The 24,632-nt window shown below is 36.8% G+C and overlaps 1 protein-coding gene across 7 annotated transcripts in view; it reads right to left on the bottom strand.

Annotated features, from left to right (window-relative positions):
• LAMA2 (laminin subunit alpha 2) overlaps window positions 1–24,632 on the bottom strand; it is a 625,652-nt gene that overhangs the window by 360,880 nt on the left and 240,140 nt on the right. For all 7 annotated transcript variants that reach the window (XM_074397494.1, XM_074397493.1, XM_074397490.1 and 4 more), the window contains exons 5-7: window positions 8,750–8,929; window positions 5,804–5,893; window positions 3,998–4,115 (exon numbers count right to left, since the gene is read on the bottom strand). In XM_074397494.1, coding sequence (XP_074253595.1) covers window positions 3,998–4,115; window positions 5,804–5,893; window positions 8,750–8,929 — 388 coding nt within the window. The remainder of the gene's footprint in view (window positions 1–3,997; window positions 4,116–5,803; window positions 5,894–8,749; window positions 8,930–24,632) is intronic.

Genomic DNA, 24,632 nt, shown 5'->3' on the forward strand with positions numbered 1-24,632 from the left:
TTTGATCTTTACAGATTTTTAACAGGTTAATTAACTTTTTTCTTATTGATATGTAAGATCTCTTAATATAGAATGGTTATTATACTCTTGTAATGTTTGTTGTAAATACCTTTCCCAACTTGCTGACATTTGATTTATAATCTAGTATTTTTGCTATGTTAATGGAGAGTTTCAAACTTTGGGGAACATATAGTCACAAATATAAATCACTAGGTATTATAAGCAGTTTTATATCTTTAGTACAACATACAAGAATTCCTTTTTTTTCTTCAGAAAGACAGTGATACGGTTTGGCTCTGTGTCACCACCCAAATCTCATATCAATTGCAGTTTCCACCTATGGAGGGAGGGAGGAGATTGGATCAAGGGGAGGTTCCTCCATGCTGTTCTCCTGATAGTGAGTGAGTTCTTACAAGATATGATGGTTTTATAAAGGGCTCTTCCCCCTTCACTTTCTCCTCCCTCTCCTGCACCATGTAAGACATGCCTGCTTTCCCTTTCCCCTTGATTGTAAGTTTCCTGAGACCTCCCTAGCCATGCAGAATGGTGAGTCAACTAAACCTCTTTCCTTTATAATTTACCCAGTCTCTGTGGGTAACACTCCTCATGGGCACCGAGGAAGGAGAACTGTCCAGACCCCAGGCATAAGTAGTGCCTGAAGAATATCTTAGTTTATAGTGTTATTGTTCAGCTATTTTCTTTATATAATCCTACATATATAATCATATATTAGTTTACAGAATTAGTGCTTCAAGTATAACTTACTGCTTACATATATCTAGTTTATATAATCATACTTAATAATTATATCTACTTAATTCTATATAATCTTTCTATATAATCATATAGGTATTGCAGTCAGAGCTGTACTGACACATTTAGTGCTGATTTATATAATCCTTCTATATTAACCATATAGTAGTTTGTAGTAGGAGGAATGCCTAGAGCAGTCACCGAACAGTAGCAGTACATGGGAAAACAGCCAAACCACGATGAGAACCAAAGATCCAGGTGCTGGCAACCCTGCCTGAAAGGGCAGACACTGTATGGCGAGGCTTGGAGCAAGAGCCTCTCCTCCTGATAAAGGAGTTGTAGTACCTTGCATCCAGTTCCTGTGGAAAGCAGGCCTCAGGCCTGAGATCCTGGAAGTAACCGAGGGAGAAGAACCCATCTGGTGTGACCAGTCCCAGTGGCTGTACACCCTGTCAGTCTTTTCTCGCTTCTGTGCTAGCTCAAATCATCCTCCCATAAATATCTTAAGAGAAGAGCACAAGTCTGCCACCTCCCACCGCATTAAGCTTACAATATCTTTCTATTAGAAATCCTTTGAAGTCTCGAGTCCCCAGATAAGAAGTGTTGCACACAACACCTGTTGCACACAGCCCGCCTCCTTGCCTTGGTGACCTATTGGAGGTGGACCCCTTTTCTGCACATGACCCTCTACTACTGTGCACAGCATGGCCCCCTGCTGTACACAGCCCACCTCTCTGCCCAGGTGACATAATAGGGTGGCCCCCTCGCTTGTGACTCATGTGATTATATATGCCCTATTACTAAGCCTATAGATGATGACCTCATGCACCACCCTGCCCATAAATACAGATGCTCTGAGGCATTTGGGGGCTGCCACTGATCTCCACTCACAAGTGGTGTGGTCCCCTGAGTCCAGATGCTCTTCATCAGTTATTCAGTGTCCTGACTCTTTACATCTCGGATCCTGCACCTCAACACAGCATAAGGGACACCCCACGACCCTGTGGGGCTTCCACAGCCCTACAAGTCTCAGGTAGTATCTTTATAGCAGTGTGAAAGGAGAATAATACAGAGAGGGTCTCGCTATGTGTCTCAGGCTGGCCTCAAACTCTTAGGCTCAAAAGATCCTCCCACCATAGCTCCTTTCCAGTAGCGGGGATAATAGGAACATATTATTGGACTGGCTATGAATTCTTAAAAACTTTGTTGTAAAAATTTCCAGAAACAGTAAAAACTTCTGCTGCCAGTATAAGCAGAGGAAAAGATAAAGTAATATAAACTTATTCTCATACTACTTAGAACTGATGTTGTCAAGAGTGTTTACAACTATGAGCTACAATAGGTAAAACACGGATGCCAAAGCAACAGTCCTTCACACACTCTGTGTAACCAGGACCCTATACCTATAGCCTCACTTGCTGTCTGTGGGCCACAGCCTACCCAGCTCTGTCTGTAGCCTTCAAGGATATGGCTAGCAACTAATCACAAAGCCATGTGTTCGCTCTGTCATCAGCAACTTACTACTTCACAGAATGTCCAAGATATATCATATTAAACTGTTCTTTAGTATAGGCTTAGCAACTGAATGCATATTCTATGCTCTTTAGAGATACATCTTGCCTTATGTAAGCTAGATTGATGAAAATCCAAATTAAACTCAAATGAATTAGAATGTGATTATTCATTTTATGGAGGGATTTGTCATGTCACAGAAGGATTTTTCTAAATATTAAGGTATTGGAATATAATTCGACTTGGAAAAGAGTAAATTTACATAAGCTTTTAGGAATGTATTCATTGCTGAAAGTGTGATTTTTATCTAATGTTTTATGGCTAAGACCCCCATCTTGAATTTCTGGGTTTTTAAAATGTTTATTTTTCAATTTGGAAATATGACCTCACCTCTTCCCTACAGGGAAAGAAAAATATTTCACAAGCCCACTATTTTAAAAATGTATATGGTAGCAGTTTAAAATGTCTTGCTTTGCTTAGTCTACCTCTATTGCCAACGAGTTGCTCTATTCTTTTTGTTTTGTATTTAAACATAGAAACACAAGGAGAGTGGTAAAGGATTTTGCAGAGCCCTTAACATTAGGTAATTATCACTGTGGAAAGCATGTCAGCAGCAACAGAAAGACTCCTACCTTCAAGTGCTGCTCCCACTTGTAATTGCTGATAGTCCACAAACAGAAAAGAAGTTTAATTAAAATTTAAAGGAGCTTGAGAGCAAACATCCCTGGATGGCATTACATTTAAAGTTACTCTTAAGAGCAAATGTCTGTTCTCTATGGAGAAGCTGTGGAGAACTGAGAGATTAGCCAGAACATGGCTGGAAGTAGTTGAAGGAAACAAAGGCTGGGCCTCCCGTGGTCACCCACCATGCATGGTGAGTGATGATCTAATGGTGGCTCCGGCCTCCAGATATGCCTTAGTAATAATGGGAGATTTCTAATCCATAGTATCTTTATAAGCAGGCAGATGCAAATCAAAAAGCAAATGAAATGAATGCAGAAAGTGAGGAGACTTAATAGCATATATGCAGAATCTCAAACTAAAAAGAAAATGCAGTCATCCCTCGGTATCCATGGGGATGGTTCCAGGACCTCCATCAAACACCAAAATTCAAGGATACTCAAGTTCCTTTTATAAAGTGGCATAGTACTTGCATACAACCTATGCACATCCTCCTGTATACTTTAAATTACCTCTAGATTACTTATAATACCTAACAAAATATAATGCTATATAGTTGTTATATTGTCTAAAAAATAATAACAAGCAACAGTCTGTACAAGTTAATTTAAAATGTCTATCAAGCTGTTTTTGAAGGCCATATATACTTAATAAGTTGAAAAAAATGTGGTTAGGGCTGATTTACTGCAATATTAATATTTGAATTCAGTTAAATTGGGCTTCATACTAGTTTAGGTTTACAGTACAGCAGAAGACTATTTTTAGGTCTATTCTTGGGTTGAGAAAATCTCCAGGAACACAGGTTTCTCCATGATACCTATCATCTAATAAGATCAGTTGTCACTATTAGGCTATAAAGTCATCTGCTGCATTTCTTAAGTATTTTCCTTTAGAAAAAGCTAGCCATATGGACTGTCTTCGAAGTGATAATATAAATGAGTATTTGTTGTCGCATTTGCATAACCAGCCATTTTAATGTTTTTCATTACTGGCTTTTTTCTTTTTTTTAAAAGGAAGAATGACATATTTTGTTGGCTTCTAAAGAACATACCTTCACATTCAGTTTTAGTCAGAAAAGTCCCAGCTCTCCAGGGTTTCTGATGGAATCCTGGACAGCACTGATCACAGCTATCACCACATGTGTTATGCTCACACTCACAGCGAGATTTCTAGTCAAAAAGAGGGAGAAAGCACAAATTTTAACCTTATTTAGAACCATAAAGAAAGCCTCTTTCTAAAGGTACTATGAAGGAAAGAGAAAACATCTGGACTACGTACTAAAATGTAAAACTAGTCAGCCTGGAAAGAACACCGTGCCAGGCTTGAAGTGGGTGTATTTTATCAACATCAGCTTAAGGAAGTCCACGCTGGTTCTGGAATCACTGGCTCAGAAGAAAGCAGGAAGGCCCAGCTGGGAGTGGTCTTAAAGACTGAATTCTCCTTCTCTGAGGCCTGGGATCTATGTGCTTTTGGGATTGATGTGCTTATTTTAAGGGTCCCCTCAAAATGTTGTTAACATTTTTGGATGTGGAAAAGAGGAGGGAGTTGATTCCTAGGCCTCTTGGGGTACAGGTAAAACAGATATCTAAAATCCCTGGAACTAAATATCCCGTCTGTGTGTCCTCTGAATACCATCTCAATTTACCTCATGGAATTGGCCTTCTAAGGCTGTCTTGAAGACTTTTGTATTTTACTTTTTTTTTTTTTTTTTTTTTTTTTGAGACGGAGTCTCACTCTCTAGCCCAGGCTGCAGTGGTGCGATCTCAGCTCACTGCAACCTCCACCTTCTGGGTTCAAGAAGTTCTCTGCCTCAGCCTCCCAAGTAGCTGGGATTACAGGAGCCCGCCATCAACGCCCAGCTAATTTTTGTATTTTTAGTAGAGATAGAGTTTCACCATCATGGCCGCGCTGTCTTGAACCCCTGATCTTGTGAAACACTCGCCTCAGCCTCCCAAAGTGCTGGTATACTTTTAAAGCCCGGGAAACACTGCTCACCAGTACACCTGATAGAAAGTACCCATACCAGGCAGAAAGCAACACTACCACTTTGTCCATATAAATATGTTAGTGTAGTTTAATCTTCCTAAGAGATAACATTATAATCCAATAATCAGAAAACTAGCTTTGAGTATAATGTCATTTGCATTGTAATATTTGAAAAAAAAATCTGTGGCTTTATCTACATTCACTGTTCTTACTATTCAATGTATTTTTCCATGTACTATAAAGGAGATGAGTGTGGATTTCACCAGTTTGTCTACAATAGCAAAAATAGATGCTCATTCATCTTCTACTTTAGGTTATGTTCACTTAATTCACTGTCGTTAATGAAAAAAATCTATCCAAAAGCATTCTGGCATTTTCCGGCTTGCCACTGTCCGTCCTCTCTTGACACTCTCATCCACTCCACCCCCTCATTGCTCCTGCCCTACTTTATCCTCCTGTTCATTTGTCACTTACATATTTACTTCCCTGCACATTTTTTATTCATTTGTATTAATTTTTTTGATTAAAAACTTTAAAAGAAATGGTCAGGTTGATTGACGGCAGGCATTCTCTAAAGCTAAATCAGGAGGCAGGCTGTCATAGCTAGAGAGGTTTCAAAATAGACCAATTTGGAGCCTTTTTGAAAAAAAAAGAAAAAAAAACTAATCTGTTTTCTGATACTGTGATGGCTGATTTCAAAGTCTATCATCCCAACTGCCAGCTCTTATTTCACCCTGGCGTGGATTTCTGTTACACTGCCTAAGTGGGGGCCTGACACCCATTTACAGCATTCTCTGTCAGCAAAGACTCTCATGAAACATTTTACAGCTCAGGGCTTCATTTTGCCTAAGCATCCTATAAATATACATACATTTGTCGCTGGATCAAGTGGACAAGCCCTGGCATGACCATAGCAGATGCACATCCCTCCAACCGAAATATCCTTGACCGAGTAGTAATACTGCAAAAAGCAATCCAGACAGAAATCCTGTTAAGATGACTGCAAGGTGAAAGTAACAAAAGGGGACATTCAGTAAAAACTTTATTTTCTGCTTTTATCCTTAGTTTGAAGGACATTTGTGTTTCTTGAGGACAAGTGAGGACTCATGAAACCGACAAAGTAACTCCTAGCATTATAATCTTAGCCCAAAGGAAGAGTGCCTTTAATTTAAGCTAGGTGGCCATTTTAGAAATGTCTTTCTCCCAGCCAGCTATGGCTGAGAGTAGTTTTTATCAGGGGCTAAGGACAATTACTCTTCATAAAAGCTGTTTTACATAGTTTCTTGCAAGAAACCCTCTTTTATTGTGATTAAAGGAACTGCAGTATTCACAAATTATATGCATGCTATTTTACTTGATGGATTTGAAAAGAATCAACAAAATTTAGAGAGAAATTGTACTCAAAACAATATATTCCTTAACCATATTAAGAAGAAAATTGAAAAATCATTAACTGTAAGCTTGTTGTGCAGAACATTTGCATTTTTATATTATTATGTTCAAAAGTCCATACAATTACCTTTTTATATGAAGTTAACATAGAGCTATGTGACTAATTATTTTAATCTACCCAGCTATTTTTTAAGGATAATTATGGAGGCTGGACTATTTTTAAAATTTTAATTAATATGTATATAACATTTTATAATTGTCAGAGCACTTCAAATTATCATATTCAAATAACCATCTTAGTGTTAGATAGTTCTATTATTCCAATTATACACACAAAAGAAAAGAAAAACAGAATTAACAAGAGTATGTAGATGGACACATATCTGAGTTCCCTAACTAAAAAATCTCCCTTTTCCAATTTACTTCTTTGTTTCCTTTTATTTGTTTTTGTTATGTACATATAGTGTCTTTGAAAATATTTTCGTTAAGTTATCTTATTTGATATACCTAGACCTTGGAACTGGCTGGGGAGTTTGGATAGTAGAAAAATCTTTTTTTCTTTTAAACTCATCACTTAATAATATAGATTCAAATAGAGATATTTGCTTAGAAAGCTGATACCAGTATTTGTAAATGCTTTTAAAATTGGGAAATCTATTTTATATATGAATGTACAATTCTTTGCTTTTGAGTCATGAAGAGGAGATGAAATTTGCTATCCTATTTTTATATATTTAAATTTAGATGTTGTGTTTATTAAACTTGAGTACTTTCAAAAAAATATATTTGTATGTTGACTTACAGTGCACTATTTTAAAAGCTCATGTAAGATAAAGTTATAAATAATAGATGTGCACCCCAACACCCACTCTGCCTTCTGCAAAAGATGATAGAAAGAACACTAAATTATTTTCATTGATTTTTTTTCTCTGATAGATATACTGTCAAGAAAGATTAAATTTCACTCCAATATTATTTGGTCTTCCTTGGTGTATATGTTTAAGTCACGCCAAAATTAGAATTAAAAATGTTTTCTTAAACGTGAAAAATCTAAACATTGCTATAAAATAATAATTAGTTTTGCATGAGGCAATTGCCGTATGTTGAGATAAAATAAAGGTGAAATTATTTCAGATTTAGAAAATACAGGGCACTAAAACATCTGACATACGCTGTGTGAGACTAACTAAAACCTAAAAAGTTATCTTGTGATGATGGAGAGGTTGGGTGTGGGGAAATTAAGTAACGAGGAAAGAAAACATGTGAGGAGTATTTAGGATCTGTAACTATTTGCCCTAATGATTCGGCAATTTGACAACTGATGACAGTGGTTTCACCTTAGTGGGATCATTCTAGAATTAAGTGCTTTGTCCTACAATATTAATTTCTCCCTATAGTCCTCTTTCTTAGCTATACCTCTAGTCATACAGTAGATACTATATTCACATGAGTTTCCTTTATGGATTTATGGCTGAATTGACTTCCTTGGTATAAATGACTTGGTTGTGTAGCAGCAGATGTGGGAGGTGCCATAAACCAGTGAATGTGGTAGAAGGTAGACAGGAGGGAGTGCAGTTATCACTCATAGCAATCTGGGTTGATCATCTATCATGTAATCCCACAAATTCCTGTTTAAAACTGGAAGACAGCACTTCTGTTAGCTCTTCTGTTCAAAAAGCTTTTGAAAAGATGCTTTAAACATTTTCCCCCTAATATTTTATTTGTAAAGGAAAATACAACAGTATGTAGAATCAGTTTCTCCTATAGCAGTGCATTTTAAAAATTATGGCTTTTGATTCATTAATCAAGCATAAAACCAAATTATTTGATGGTTCGCAAACCAGCAACACCAGCATCACCTGGAAATTCACTGAATTGCAGTGTCTTAGCCCTGCTCTCTACCTACTGAATCATAACTTATATTTCCACAAGATCACTGGCTAATTTCAAGCACGTTAAGGTTTAAGACATACTGCTCTCTGTATGCGTGTATGCGTGTATACTGGGTCAGTTGTGGCAAAAAAAAACTTTCAAAGTCCCTGCACATCCAGTTGTAACTAGTCAAAGCCAATTATAATAGTAGTACAGATCACCTCAAGTGACAGACTAATTTTATCCTGAAAAATAAGATTATTAACTAGACATGGTGATTCTCATGTTACAAAAGAAGAAATTAAAGTTTGAGAAGGCTAAAATGTTTGATAAATGTTACACATGTAATAAGTGGCACAGCTTGGATCTGAACAAAGGAAAGTCTGCCAAATTTTAAATAATAATTAATACAAAAATTTAAAATTCTAAAATAAAAAATTGATAATAACCAGTCCTACAAATCACTGAGAGATTTCCTTTAATAGTATTTAACAGACAAAAAAGATAAGTGGGATATCATTTGTAGGATCTAATATGGTTCATCATAACTTACTCTTCTTGTGACAATGGGGTCAATTTCTCTTGGGTCTTTGTGAGCAAACATCATCAAGTCAGCATTCAAGGTGCGGATCCTCTGAAATCTCAGGCGAATATAGCGAGCGGAGGTGAATTCCAACAGTTCAGGAGAAGGATCATCAGCACTTGGTCGCCCATTGATTAAAGAGATATGAATCTACAAAATATGAAAAAATGTTGACAATTAAGTTTACCAAAATTTAAATAGCAATTTTGTTTCTTTTTCTTGGAAAAATAAAGGTATCTTCTCATTCTTCCAATTAGTTAGGCAGATTCAGGTACATGCCTATGAACTGGCATCTAGTGAAGTAATTTACATATCTTATAGTCTTCTTAATACATGTATATGCAATTTGTTTGTTTATATCATAGGCATATCTCTATATACTTCAACTGTCTGCATTTCTCTGTTCTAAGGCATTGCATCAACTTGACCTTCCTATGATTTCCATAAATTCTTAAATTAATCATTCTTTTTCTGAAAATCATTGTGCCCGAACTTATTTAGGAATCTGGGGCATGGCAGGACATCAGAAAACTTGGGGGAAAAGTTACAAATATCATATTAAAAAAGGAACCCCTTAAGAACCTAAAATAATTCCATACTTGAAAGCATCACAATACATAGCGTTAAAATGTGGAGAACAGAAATTACATGGCAAACTAGACAAATCTATACTTACAGTGAGATATTTCACAAGGTTGTTTTAGATTGTTGTTATTTGTGTTTTTTTAGTAACTGATAGGGCAAGAAGATAAAAATTCACCAAGAATGTAATATACTCTATGAAAATCACACTAAAAAAAATATGTTAAACCTGAACGGAATGGTGAAATTTTTAGAACAATAATTTAGCACAGTTGACACCAGAAGAAATACAATTCAGTGAGACAATTTTCTATATGAAAAATAATTGAGAAATTGCCAAGAAACTGCCCTCCAAAGGTGTACAAAGCTGGCAGGCTCTCAAAGGGACTTCTCAAGAGCAAATAATTCTAATGAAGAATAGAGTGTGAGATAAAATAAAAAGCACTGTTAGCACCTACAAAGGGAGCATGTTTCTAATACCTAAAGAACTCTTGTAACTCTACAAAGAAAAGCACCAACAACATAACCAAATGCACAAATATATGAGGGCCTTATTCAAAGAAAAGAAAATTAAAATGGCTGTTAAACGTTTATAAGATACTGATCCTCCCTCATGATAGGAGAAATGTAAATTAAAAACACACTGATAAACTTCCCATTTTTTTCAGGTTTGCAAAACCCACAAATATTGGTAATAACCTCTGATGGTAAGACTAAGAGAGTAGATACATATCTCTTACATTTACAGTTGTAAGTGTAAAATGGTACAAATTCCTAAGAAACTCAATTGAGCAATAGCTATCAAAATTAGAAATGCACAGTAATTTTGATCTAGCAATTTCACTTCTCGGAATTATCCTACAGATACAAAATAATATAGATACTATATTACATGTGAACTGAATATGGCTAATGGATGGAATGTTTGCATACCCCTACTGAAATTCATATGTTGAAAACCTGATCCCAATGTGATGATAGTTGGGAGTAAGGCCTTTGGTAGGTAATTAGATTCTGAGGATGGAGCCCTCATGAATGAGATTAGCGACCTAACAAAAAGAGGCCAGAGAGCTAGCTAGCTCTCTTTCCACCATGTGAGGCTACAAGCAAGTCAGCAGTCTCCAAGCCAGAAGAGAGTCCTCACCAAAGCACAACCATGCAGACACCCTGATCTCAGCTTTTCAGCCTCCAGAACTACGGGAAATTTCTTTTGTTTACAACCCACCTAGTCTATGGAACTTTCTTATGGTCCCCATACTGACAAAGACACTGTTATTATTTCGCCATTTTTGGTCATATCAAAGGACTGGAAATAACCTAATATCCATCAATATAGGACTGGCTAAATAAATTATATATCTGTATAATGAATTATGTGCAACCATAAAAAAGAATAAGGAATAAATATACAGATAGAAAGAAGTATGTACTTTTACTTTTCTTTTTGTATCCTGTAAATGGATTATTACCTATGAAACAAATTGAATCAAACCAAAATTGTTAAAGAAAGTGAAATTGAGTGGTAGATTTTGAACTGAAAACACACACACACACACACACACACACACACACACACACACACACACAGACAGTGCTAAAGCGACAGGGATGGAAGAAGTGGGAGTCCTGTGTTGGGTGGGAGATGCTCGGGTACAGGACAGTGTGTGCACTGGGGAGCTGTGACTCAAGGTCACCCACTGGAATTTTCACCCACTTTTGTAAGATGATACATCATGTGTGTTAATTACATTTTTTTGACAGGAGAGGCAATGATATGTATTTCCATTTCTAACATCCTGCATTTGCATAATCCCAGGGAACCTTTTACAAAGTGACTGCCAATAAACTACTTGAGTCATCAGAGAAATATAGCAAACTGTGAGATGAAAAACTAATTCTGGTGTCACAAGGAATAGACTCAGAATGCCTCATGATAAAAATATGAATATGTTCCAGCTAATTGAATCTACCTTGTATACTTAGTAAGGAATAGAATTCAAGGTCTTCTAAAATGCTGAATCTGAAAATACTGAATCCCCTGTAATGTAGGAATTCTAAAAGAGTAAAGCAGATCTTGTATATTACTCAAGATCCACATTTCTAGCATCTAACAGGTGAGCCAGAAATGTGTTTAAAATTAGGTATCTTTACGTCTTAAGGAGGTAAGAGTTAAATGTTAAAAGAATGGATAAATAGACACAGGAAGCCACCAAAACTTGTTTCCCTTTGAGATTAACCTTGGCACCCAAAAAGTCACCAGTGCCATTGAATTCATGCTTACATTTCTATCAAATTCTCCCTTGACTGTCCCCCCAAATACCAATTGAAATAAAGGAGGAAATCACTACATGGCTAGGATTATACTTTCTGAAAGTTATTTGGGTTTATTTGGTGTGAATGCTGTGATGAATCATGTTTGTGCCATATAAAGAATCAGTAAGTTTCTCACTTAAACATACAAAGAATTTTTTTGGCGGGATGAGAAAGGTGTACACATTCTCATTTAGGTTAATAAACCGTATGATAGCTACATGGAGGATTCAGCAAAAGAACATTTCTCACAGCTTTGGTATTTTCATCAAGCTACTCTGCCAAGAGATCTTGTGAATATAGTTAGTCCCAAGCTGTTTCTGGAATAGAAAACAAGCCAGCTGTTTGGCGATGTTGTGTGCAGCTTCCTCCCACCGTTTTGTGTGTATTTTTTTCCCATTCTCTTTCAAAACAGATCATAATATTGGATAGGACATTTCCACTAGTACAGTGCGGTTTAATCCCAAGTCTGCTGGATAGTTTAGCATACTTCCTGATTTCCTATGGGGTGACCACTGGTAGGTGGTATCTATCTTCAAGGAAGATGAAATGTAGCTGTCCCCAAGAACACCACTGCCTTGCTGTGAGGACTTGAGAAATCTGTGGCCGCCTAGTGTCTTCCAAAGTGGTTTCTATTACATACGTGTTGGTGGGTGTATGTTCATGCTGTCACAGGAATTCATTCCAACTGAAAATATCAGCCTATGGATATCATTAACTGGTTTTTTAGATCTTAAAATTATACTTTTCTTTGAAATTAGTTTTGCAAGGCAAATAAAGGGGGTGAGAACCTCATTAGAAGCATCTCGTTTTATAACCAATGACTAAATCAATGTTATACTCTGCTCACCCAAATCATTCTGTTTTTACTAGTGTAAGCATACTATATAAATTATGTTTCCTTTATGGATTAGTAAGATCTCTGTGCCTCTGGCATTTTTAGTTTAGAATACATTTTTTAAATGATTTATACAGCAAATAATTAGATTTCTAGTATAGATGATTGCCTATTATTATGCTTGTCTATTTATGTTGCTATGTTTGTTTTAGAAAGCTGGAAGAGCTGTAATTCTAATACCTTCCCCAACACAAGTTTCTTGAGTGAATGGATGGATGCAAGAATGAAGGCTACTGAAAGATCATCAATAAGAATCAGAAACTTTGAAATAAGTAGCTGAAGTGGATAAAGTTGACGACTTGATGTGTGGTATGCTCTCTCTTAAAACATTTTTTTATTATCAATCTCTACAAGTGTGCCAATGAAACAGATTAAATAAATTGAAGGCAAGCTGACCCCAGGAGACAGAACAGTAAATCCATATGTATAGTTTAAGATTAAGGATGTATGGATATGGCCAAATAATTTTTATGTAAATGAGTGGCTGAAACATCTGGGAACCTCTTAAATCCAGTCGTGCTTAATATAGTATTATTTGGAGAGAAATAATAAGATTATAAAGAGAACTTTGAAAAATAAGCCTAATCTCTTCTATTTTGACTATGTGAAAAAAAGGAGTACCATCACTCCTCATCAGTTACAGTTTCAGGGGATCTGTGAAGACTGCAGGACCTCCTGTGGATGTCAAAATCTGAGGATGCTCAAGGCCTTGACATAAAATGGCATAGTATGTGCGTATAACCTACAAACATCCTTCAAAATTATTTAAATCACCCCTACATTACTTCAAATACCTGATACAATGTAAAGGCTATGTAAATGATTATTACACTGTATTACTTAGGGAATAAAGACAAAAAAAAAGTCTGCACATGTTCAGTACAGATGCAGGTTTTTTCCTAATATTTTTCGTCTGCAGTCAGTTGAAGCCATGGATGTGGAATCCACAGATTTGGAGGTCTTACTGTACAGGTTTGAAGAAGCTAGGTGAGCTGTAGAAAGATCAAGGAAAGGGAACAATGCAAGAACTGGTCATTGGGTTTCTAGCACAGAGTAAAGGCTCTGAGTCTGGCTCTGGATGGTAAATAGGTACATTTTGATTCATTCCTCCATAATACTCCTATTATTCCTTTGGTCTTCCTCCATTCCACTGAAACTTCTCTTGGGAAAGTCACCAGTGTCCTTCATATTACTACTGACATGTCCAATTCTCAGTTCTCGCCATACTTAACTTATTAGCAGCATTTGAGACAACTGATTACTCCATTGACTTCAGGACACACTGTTCTTGTTTTCCTTCTACCGCTTAAGCTACCCCTTTTCAATCCCCTATCACTGCTACCTTTAATCCTCCCTAACTTTCTCATAATAGAGTACCACAGTGCTCAATCTTTGGCCTTTTCCTCTGTTTCGTCCCCACTTACTTATTTAGTAATCCTATTGAACCTGTTTGTACTAAGTCTATTGTCATCTTTAGGAATTGTCACTAGTTTTATTATATGTATCAAAATAGTTATTGAAAAATAATCTTACCATACCTTATCCAAAAGCTTTCACTGTAATTTAAAAAATCTTATTCAAATCAATGGAATATTGTTATATTTTTGAATGTTATAAAATATGAAAACACCATGAATATGTGGAACAGTCATGCATGGGTAAATACACTGGATAAATGACAAGAGTTTCTTAAGATATAATTTATTATACAGGTTAGTAAAATCATTAGACCTTTCAGACTAGTGATTTCCTTATCAAGAATCTTTCTGACCTTAATGAGCAAACACAAGATTATGAACTCAGTCTCTCTCCAGGCATTATTTCCATTTATATCAGGCACAGTGTCTGAAGTATTTTGTCCATTTTCCTTTACTTCAGATTTTGTTATTTTCTCCAACCAAGAGTTCTCAATTTTAGAGTTATTTTTATTAATTTAAACACTGATCATTTGCATATTCAGAAAATCAGGTACTATGAAAGCTTAAAACCTATGCTTACCTCTAAGAGCTTTAAATGGCCCTCATCTTTATATTTCAATATTTCCCATTCATATAGTCAATCACTCATTCACTCAAATATATTTATTGGATATCAAACTAGACGGTCATTGAATCATTTTAGTTTTTTTCTGTGTCATGATCTATCTTATCTTTAGGCCCCTTCCTCAAGCACCTTTTCTGTGTTCTCACTGCTTGCCATTTACACAGATGTATTTTATAAATCTTTAAAATCTCAACTGTGTGCTAATTCCATCCTCTCACAAATACCTCCATGGACTGTTTAGGAGCTCCTTCTATAATTTATCCAAACTCCCTTTACTCTCCCTATTTTCATTGTCAATTTACTTTCTTGTATCGACTACTAGATTTTAAGTTCAATCAGGGTATATATTTTTCTTATATATTGTATAGCCTCAGTATTTAATGTAATGATTTAAGTACATACTACATTATCAATAATTAATTGTTGAACAAATACATTGATAGCAGTTCCCAAATACTATAGACTGGAATAGAGCTTCCAGTGAGTTAACTTTTTCCTCAATCAAACATTTATAATTTGTGCATTGCATGTATCATTTAAAATTTGATTTTGAATATACTTTAACTGTATTTTACCTACATTTTAAATTCTATTTATTGACTGTTCATCATAAATTCTAGTATAAATTTATTATAATCGAATAAATTAATTTAGAGCTACAATCATTCAAGTATTTATAAAAATATTATATGAGTATCTTCATACATTTAGGTAAATCAATGAAGGATTATTAAATACACTTGTAGAGCCATTTTTTTAGTATATTAGCAGAGCCACTTATATTTTTATCATATACAGAACAATAATTTTATAAATGGATTTGTCCCGTCAGGTGTCTTAATATTCCTACTACTGAGAACTGGAAAGATTTTCTTTTCATGCAGCATGTAGGGCACTGAATAAGTTTGGAAGATCTTTAATAAATATACCATTTTCATTAGAAATTTACAGGACCAAATAGAACAATTACTCTTACATGTTTGATGACTACCAAGTGGCTTAAAGGGTAGTGCTCTAATAACAAAATGTCAAGAACTGTGCACAACCTTCTTTAACTTACCTCTTCCAAGAATACAGGGAAATGTCAACTTGAACTGTTTAAGAAATATGACAAGAACTACAAACCACTGCTCAATGAAATAAGAGAGGACACAAACAGATGGAGAAACATTCCACGCTCATTATTAGGAAGAATCAATATCTTGAAAACAGCGATATTGCCCAAAGTAATTTACAGATTCAACGTTATCCCCATCAAGCTACCAATGACCTTCTTCACAGAACTGGAAAAAAAAAAAAAAAAAAAAAAAAAACACCTTAAACTTCATATGGAACCAAAAGAGAGCCCACATAGCCAAGTCAATTCTCAGCAAAAACAACAAAGCTGGAGACATCACACTACCTGACTTCAAACTATACTACAAGGTTACAGTAATCAAAACAGCATGATACTGGTACCAAAACAGAGATATAGACCAATGGAACAGAACAGAGCCCTTGGAGGCAACACAACACATCTACAACCATCCAATCTTTGACAAACCTGACAAAAACAAGCAATGGGGAAACATTCCCTGTTTAATAAATGGTGTTGGAAAAACTGGCCAGCAGTGTGCAGAAAGCATAAACTGGACCCCTTCCTGACACCTTACACTAAAATTAACTCCAGATGGATTAAAGACTTAAACATAAGACCTAACACCATAAAAACCCTAGAAGAAAACCTAGGCAAGACCATTCAGGACATAGGCATAGGCAAGGACTTCATGACCAAAACACCAAAAGCATTGGCAACAAAAGCCACAATAGACAAATCAGACCTAATCAAACTCCAGAGCTTCTGCACAGCAAAAGAAACAGTCATTAGAGTGAATCAGCAACCAACAGAATGGGAAAAAATTTTTGTAATCTACCCATCTGACAAAAGGCTCATACAAAGAACTGAAACAGATTTACAAGAAAAAAAGAAACAAGCCCATTCCAAAGTGGGCAAAGGATATGAACAGACACTTTTCAAAGGAAAACATATATGAGGCCAAGAAACATATGAAAAAATACTCATCATCACTGATTATTAGAGAAATGAAAATCAAATCCACATTGAGATACCATCTCACACCAGTTAGAATGGCGATCATTAACAAATCTGGAGGCAACAGATGCTGGAGAGGATATGGAGAAATAGGAACATTTTTACACTGTTGTTGGTAGTGTAAATTAGTTCAACCATTGTGGAAGACAGTGTCGTGATTCCTCAAGAACCTAGAAATAGAAATTCCATTTGACCCAGCAATCCCATTACTGGGTATATATCCAAAGGAATATAAATTGTTCTATTATAAGGACAAAAGCACACGAATGTTCATTGTAGCACTGTTTACAATAATGAAGACTTGGAACCAACACAAATGCCCATCGATGATAGACTGGACAGGGAAAATGTGGCACATATATACCATGGAATACTATGCAGCTATAAAAATTGATGAGTTCATGTCCTTTGTAGGGACATAGATGAACCTGGAAACCACCATTTTCAGCAAACTGACACAAGAACAGAAAATCAAACACTGCATGTTCTCACTCACAGGCCACTATTGAACAATGAGAATACATGGACACAGGGAGGGAAGCATCATACACTGGGGTCTGTGGGGGGAAATAGGGGAGAGACAGCAGGGGGTGGGGAGTTGAGGAGGGATAACATGGGGAGAAATGCCAGATATAGGGGATAGGGAGGAAGGCAGCAAATCACATTGCCATGTATGTACCCATGCAACAATCTTGCACATTCTTCACATGTACCCCTAAACCTAAAATGCAATAAAAGGTATATTTTTAAAAAAACAACTATGACTCTACCATTGACAACTCTACCCCTAAGCTTAGACTTAACAAGTCTTTCACTCTTACATAAGAATGTATTATGTTTTTGATACCTAACACTGTAAACACAGATCACTGATAGGTGACCTGTAACTCATAATAATTGAATGGAAGATCCTGGTATCATTCCCACTGGTCATAATGTATAAAAGGAACACTGACCACTAAAGTGCCTGAACATTTTTAAAAGCAGTAAATCATTACTGGTTACTTCCAATTATCCCTAAACTTAAATTGCTATTCTCTTTTTCTTTAGAATTATAATTCTTGTAACTGTCATTCCTGGATGAAAGCTTTGCCTTCTGCAAAATATTTAAACATACTTTTCAGTCAAAGCAATAGTCTAATAAATTGCAGCATAATGAGTAAATCAGCTTTCTTTAAAGAGCATTTGTTCTTTTAGGTTTTTATTTTTCTTCTCTCCTAGTGAAACTAGTTAAAAAGTTTGTGTAGCTTTTGATTTTTCTGCTGGTCAAAGAAGAACACCTCTCTCTCTCTCTCTCTCCCCCTCCCTCCCTCTCTCTCTCTCTCACCCCTCCCTCTCTCTCTCTCTCCCTCCCTCCCTCTCATTTTGTATCAGAATTGGCTGCAACATTTTCTTTTTGTACCAACAGCAGATTTCATGTGGCAGTCCTAACTACTATGGAACTACTAAACACCAGAAAAACTATGTTTTTAAAAATGATCAAACATAGAAGCAAAGCCTCAGCTGCTTTAGGAGTTCCAATTTCCTTAAGGTCTCAAAATTGGTATGGTTCTTTTTCTTAGAAAGCCTCTGGTGGTCTTTCTGCTTTGTACAACTCAAAGCATCCAACAAAACATTTATTTCTAAGCCCCTTATTCAAGATGAGCTTAGGTTAGTTTCATCTGAAACATGCCCAGGTGGGTGACCTATAATTCATCATAATTGAATGGAAGATCCTGGTGTCATTCCCAGCGGGCACAATGTATAAAAGGAACACTAATTACTAAGTGCCTGAAATTTTCAAAAAAAAAAAAAAAATTACTAAATGCAAATTTCCACCCTTCCCTCTCACTGTTTTTTTTTTTTCTCCAAAAGGACTTTGAAATACAGGAGTTCATTTTACATAGATTTGTAAATGCTTTCAAATAATTTTTAAAATGCACTTGAAGTTGAAATATTATATTTATCTTTGTGCTTTTCTTTCTTCAGTTAAAGTATATAATATTTACATAGATAAAAGAAGAGTTGTCAAAATAGCGCTTCTCAATTTCTTTTGGGAGCTTCTCTTTTACATTTTATCAAATGCAGATGCAGACACCATTGTTAAATCTGTGCTGTTTAGCTAAGACTATATAGGAGTACACAGCTAGGAAAGAATCTAAGAGGAGTAGCTACAGAGCAAGTCAGGAGGGAAAAACCTCAGAATAAAGTTCTCTCACTCTCCTCAGACATTTGCTTTTTTCCAAATTTTGTTTTGAGTGTGCCCCAACCAGAGATATCATAAGAGAATAGAATCATTAGTCTTGTATTCCAACCTCATTGCTATTTCAGAAATTTCTTTACAATACACAAAATCTTGTACACAAAAACAAGAGTGGTTTTTCTTGAGTGCTTACTGGATATGAGACACTCTTGCATGTGACCCGTATGTACCAACTTATATAAGATTTAATCATGTAATGCTTACAATAGCCTCATGAGGCAGGTGTCCTAATTATCTTTTTTAAGAAGACAAGACAGTCATCAAAATTTTTACAAGTACGGCTATGTTCATCTAGCTATGATGTGTCCAATTCCAGTCTGAATTCACTGAATGTGGTCATCACTACCCACAGAAGAAGGGTTCAATAAGCATTTGTTGAATAAATAAGAACTGTAGTGAAGACTTGTGGTGACCAAAAGCTCAGCACTAGTGAGAGAGCCTAGTCCATGCACTTTCCCTTTGTTCTCTCATCTGACGTGGGCTTCCATTCCAATCTTGTGTGTGACAGACCTAGTATTTTGAGTCCATCTCCTCTTTATTGTCCTGCTGTTGCTCTTCTGGGATAGTCTTTACTGTTTGATTTTCTGCAGATCATGGCTTTTCTTCATCAATTTGTGTTGGATGAATTTTGTTCTATCCATTCTAGACTTCCTGGGGTAGACTCTTTACCATGTCCTAGGTCACCACTTAGGACCCATCCAGGATCAGACTGGTGCCCAGGTCCCTAGGAAGGGACAGGAGTGAGGCCGATTAGACTACAAATGTTACTAAGCCAAAGGATAGTTCCAGACCCAATATTACCTCCTGCCGTTGATCCGTATCAGTAGCGACCTTCCTGCTAAGTAGAAGCAAAGCTCTAAGCTGACCAAAATAAGAACTGAAACATGCCTAAGAGTTGAGGGCTAAAACAGGGGTCCCCAACCTCTGGGCCACAGACAAGTACCTGTCTATGGCCTGTTAGGAACCAGGCTGCACAGCAGGAGGGGCCTGAGCTCCGCCTCAGGTCAGATCAGCAGCAGTTAGGTTCTCAAAGGAGCGCAAACCCTATTGTGAACTGCACCTCTGAGGGACCTAAGTTGCAAGCTCCTTATGAGAATCTAACTAATGCCTGATGATCTGAGGTGGAACACTTTCATCTGGAAACCCATCCCCACCTGCCATCCCCCATGCCAATTCCGTGGAAAAGCTGTCTTCTACAAAACCAGTCGCTGGTACCAGAAAGGTTGGGGACCGCTTGGCTAAAGCATTTTTCTCCAGAAAAGAACCAAAAACTCCTTAAGTCTTACTAATATCTTAATAAATGAAAATGGTTATGACAGGTTTAGTACTTAAGTACTTTAGTAAGTAAAAGCCATTCCCTAATGTTCACAAATACGAATACTTTATGGTAAATTCTACAAAGAAAGTGCTAAAACCTCCAATTATAGGCAAAAGGAGAAAATATGTTAATACCCAGATTAATATCTATGAGATAACATGATTGCCTTTAATGTGGAGAGCTGTTAGAGAAAATTCTGATAGAAAACATAGCAACGGAGAGTACAATGACCTACATTGGTAAGACAGAACAATCAGTACACTTGAAAGTCAGATAACAACAGCTCAAAGGAAAACTTAAGCAACATATTCCTGTTTTGTTTTCAGGCCCCATGTGGGAACACTTGTTTAAAATTAAAATAAAACTTTGGAGTGGGAGATCTAAATACAGTGCCAGATCCTGTGTCATTAGATTGGAACAAAATCTAGACACAAACTTAAAAGAGAAATTCAGTCTCCTTCATTCTCATTCTCCGACTCAAAGGTTCTTCAGAGAAAAACTGAATGTGCGTGTGTGTGTATTTTTACAAGTACATAAATGAAAAGCTGTATAAATACATTAATTTGGATTTTTACCCATATGTGTAGAAGTAGCATTTGGGGATAGCTACTAGCAATCTCAACTGATTTAATGTTCAGAGAGCTTAAAACTCAAGATGTCAGAGACTTTTTGGAATCATGCTAATACGTACAGGAGTTTAAACAGAGACATAAGCTCTTCAAGACTGAGCATGTTCCACTGGCTGGCTAATTTCTAGTGCTCCTAGCATTGTGTGTATGCAAACTGGAGTTCCTAGTGACTGTCACCATCCTCCCATGCTCCCACGCTCGCCTAACAACTCCCTACTCTCACCTCTCAATACATCAACATTCTCTGAATGTTCCCTTCTTTTGTCCCCTTTCCCTCTCCTCTTAGTTTTGTTTTCATATTACTAAATTCTGGTGTCTCTTTCCACCACTTTATTCTCTATTCTTCTTTACTCTTGCTCTGTTTAATTTTATTTCATCTGTAGAGTGAAATAGTATATTCACGGTTGGTCAAGTTTCTCTGCATTCAAGTGAAATCATGTGTTCAATTACTCTATAGCCCCTAGCCCAGCCCTGTAAAAGGAAACTGCAGGCCTCTCTGATCTTTTCTCATTGCACAAAGAATTTTAAAAAATTAAATTATTTTGTGGAACAAAATTTTACATTTTCATAACTGATGAGTCTTTGTTTCAGTGAGTTTATGAACCTGAGTCTCTGTGTAAGACTGTAGGGATGTTTGTATATATCTGCTTTTCTAATATTGGCTATCCCCACATGCCTGATACTTTGTGTGACTGATTGTATATGTGTCTTTGTGTGTGTTTTCAGAGAGTTAGCCACAGTTTAAGATCACATTTGTTGGAGACAAACTGCTTGTGCCAAATTCTGGCTCTTCCACTTACTGTGTGAATTTATTCAATTAATCTCTCCGTACCTCAGTTTCTCTAACAAAGGTAAGTAAAAACATCTGTCTTATAGGGCTGTTTGGTAGATTAAAAGAAATGATTTATATAAAATGATTAGAATAATACCTAGCACACAGGAGAAACTAGTGCTAGTTGTCATGACCCTTGAAAGAGTTTTTAAAAAATGTAAATGACACTGGATCTCTCCATTAAGCAGCACGTGCTCCACCCTTTATAGCAGTTTATCTATTACCAACCTGGACAGCCTGAGACAACGTGAATAGGTAAGTTTCCACCCACAATGAAGATGTGCTTCTGGAAATGCTAAAGTGGCTGAACATCAACAGGAGAATGTGCATTGAGGAAAGCAGGACACGTGCTTGGGTTTGTCTTCTTATCCATATCCAATTTTCATCCAAGCAATCAAGAGCAAGGTCAGAGTTCCTCCTAGCCCAAATCCCCTCCAGATCTGTGCTGAGGTGCTGAGGCTGTTGCTCTGGGGAAGACCTATAAGTTCATCCCCTGACATGATGCCTTTAGTGGCCAAGATCAGAGTGGATGACCAAGTACAAACACAAAGGTTACGGGAAGAGGAGACCGTAGAATTATTGACATCTAGGCAATAGTTTATGAGATAGTAGAAATGAAAAACAAAAGAATGTGATGGAGAAGGGATCCTCTATACATCTGACTTCATACTTAAAATGTTGTTAGGGCTACCACATTTGCAGCTCAACACTGTGAGGTACACAGATGGCTAGATATCATTTTAAAATATCAAGATTTTGAGAAAGTGTTTCACTGAGGAGGTTTACTGTTAATACTACATGGCTTAGAGGACAACAATTATTTTGATACAAGTCAACAGTATCCCAAAGTTTCAGTTCCTACAATTATTCTGTACAGAGTTGGATCTGAATCATTTATTTACAAGGCTTGTAGGATGTTGGCTCTGTGCACCTCGACATCTGTACAGCACCAACGGATCTCTAGTTCCTTCAAAGAAACAGTACACAAAGGGACCTCTCCTCCCACACAACGAGAAGATGAAGTTTTCTGTGGATTTACCAAGCACACAGTGTTCTTGTTCCTTTGCTGGATTCAGACTAAAAACTGACCACAGGGAGCTGCAGGGCCATGCCCTCAAAGAAGCTCAGATACAGCTTGTGTTGCTGGCTAGCTGGCAGGGAATTAGGGACAAACTGAAACTCAGGACCTTGTTTTCTACCAGAGTCCATGCAGAATAGCTAATGTTAAGAAACATTACAACTTAAGAAAAATGAGTAGACAGCTGATTACTGGTCATTGATCATTATTGTAAGTTATTTTTCTAAAGTGGACCTTGTTTCACAACATTCCTTTTCTCTTTCCTCTTGACAAACACAGCATGAATGAAAGGTAGAGGGAATAAAACATTTAATCAATCATCCAGGGGCCAGGGCTGAATTGCTTTCTGTTATACATTTTCTGCCAAGTTCACAGAATCAGAGTTGTTTTCAATTATTTGTAATATGCTTTCCCAGAAGAATTTATAATAGGTTGTTTAGGCACTGTTCCCTTTTCTATTAATGACAAAAATACAACTGTTCCTTCTTAGCAAAAAGAAAGGGAGTGTAATTAGGAAAATTGTAATGAATGCTGCTGTTGGGCTTAAGAGTTGTTTTGTTTGTTTGTTTTCATTTCTAGACTGGCTCACAATGAGAGACAGCAACAAGACTGTTTCATTTATTCTTCCCTTTCAATGCCATCTATGAAATAAATATATCAATGCCATCTATGAAATAAACTTCGTTTAAAAAACTCTCATTTACATATATCTTATTTCCAAAACAAGAAGCTAACATTAATCTCTTTATAGAGAAAGTTTATAAAATGACACCTGTAAAAATTTAAAATAAGCATCATTTTTATGCTGATTTGATGTCACGATTATGTAAGGTTGTGCTCTTGTAGTTCTAACAATAGTGAACTTGGTTCCTTAAAAAAAGGAATACACGTCTGGGCGCGGTGGCTCATGCCTATAATCCCAGCACTTTGGGAGGCTGAGGTGGGTGGATCATGAGGTCAGGAGTTCAAGACCAGCCTGAAACCCAGTCTCTACTAAAAATACAAAAATTAGCTGGGTGTGGTGGTGGGGACCTGTCATCCCAGCTACTCAGGGGGCTGAAGCAGAGAATTGCTTGAACATGGGAGGTGGAGGTTGCAGTGAGCCAAGATCAAGCCACTGCTCTCCAGCCTGGGTGACAGAGTGAGATGAGACTCCATCTCAAAAAAAAAAAGAAGGAATTCACTGTAAGTCCAGGGAATATTTATTGCCCAAAATGCAATTCTTCCAAGCTCTCTATTTCTAAAAATCTCCTTTACTTTCCCATCTCAGTCTTCCTTGCAGCTTTCCTCATATCTTCCATATCTCACCACTATCAGCATCACTGCCATCTTCAGAATCTCCCAGTTTGATAAGGTGCAAATAAAGACACAGGCTCATTAAGAAGAGATGCCATTCCGTATCAGATGGCTAAGTGTGGCAGTCTTTCAAGAAAAAGAAGCGTGAATCTCTAAAATCCTGTTTACAGGCGGCCTACTGAGCTCTACTGCTTATGTGGAGAGATGATGTACAGACTTCTCTTGTCTTAATTATCTCACTCCACGGCCTAGAGCCAGAGACCACAATGGTCACACTCCACGGCCCACTTTTATTCACAGTGAACCGGAAAGTACCCCTAGAGAGCTAGCTTTGGCAGATCTCAGTCCTATGACTGTTGTTAGTATGCGCTGGGGTTTATTTGTAGGTTTTTCTAAAAATCTGTTTAATATTCAGTCCCTTCTTTGACTTTATTCCTGATAATCCACCTTCTTTTCTGTTTCTAATCCTTTCTTCTCTATTATAATTAAGCTCTTTCACATGAATATCATGAATCTTTCACATGATTCTTCTA

The sequence above is a fragment of the Saimiri boliviensis genome, chromosome 4 (assembly GCF_048565385.1).
Source record: "Saimiri boliviensis isolate mSaiBol1 chromosome 4, mSaiBol1.pri, whole genome shotgun sequence".
Classification (NCBI taxonomy): Eukaryota; Metazoa; Chordata; class Mammalia; order Primates; family Cebidae; genus Saimiri; species Saimiri boliviensis.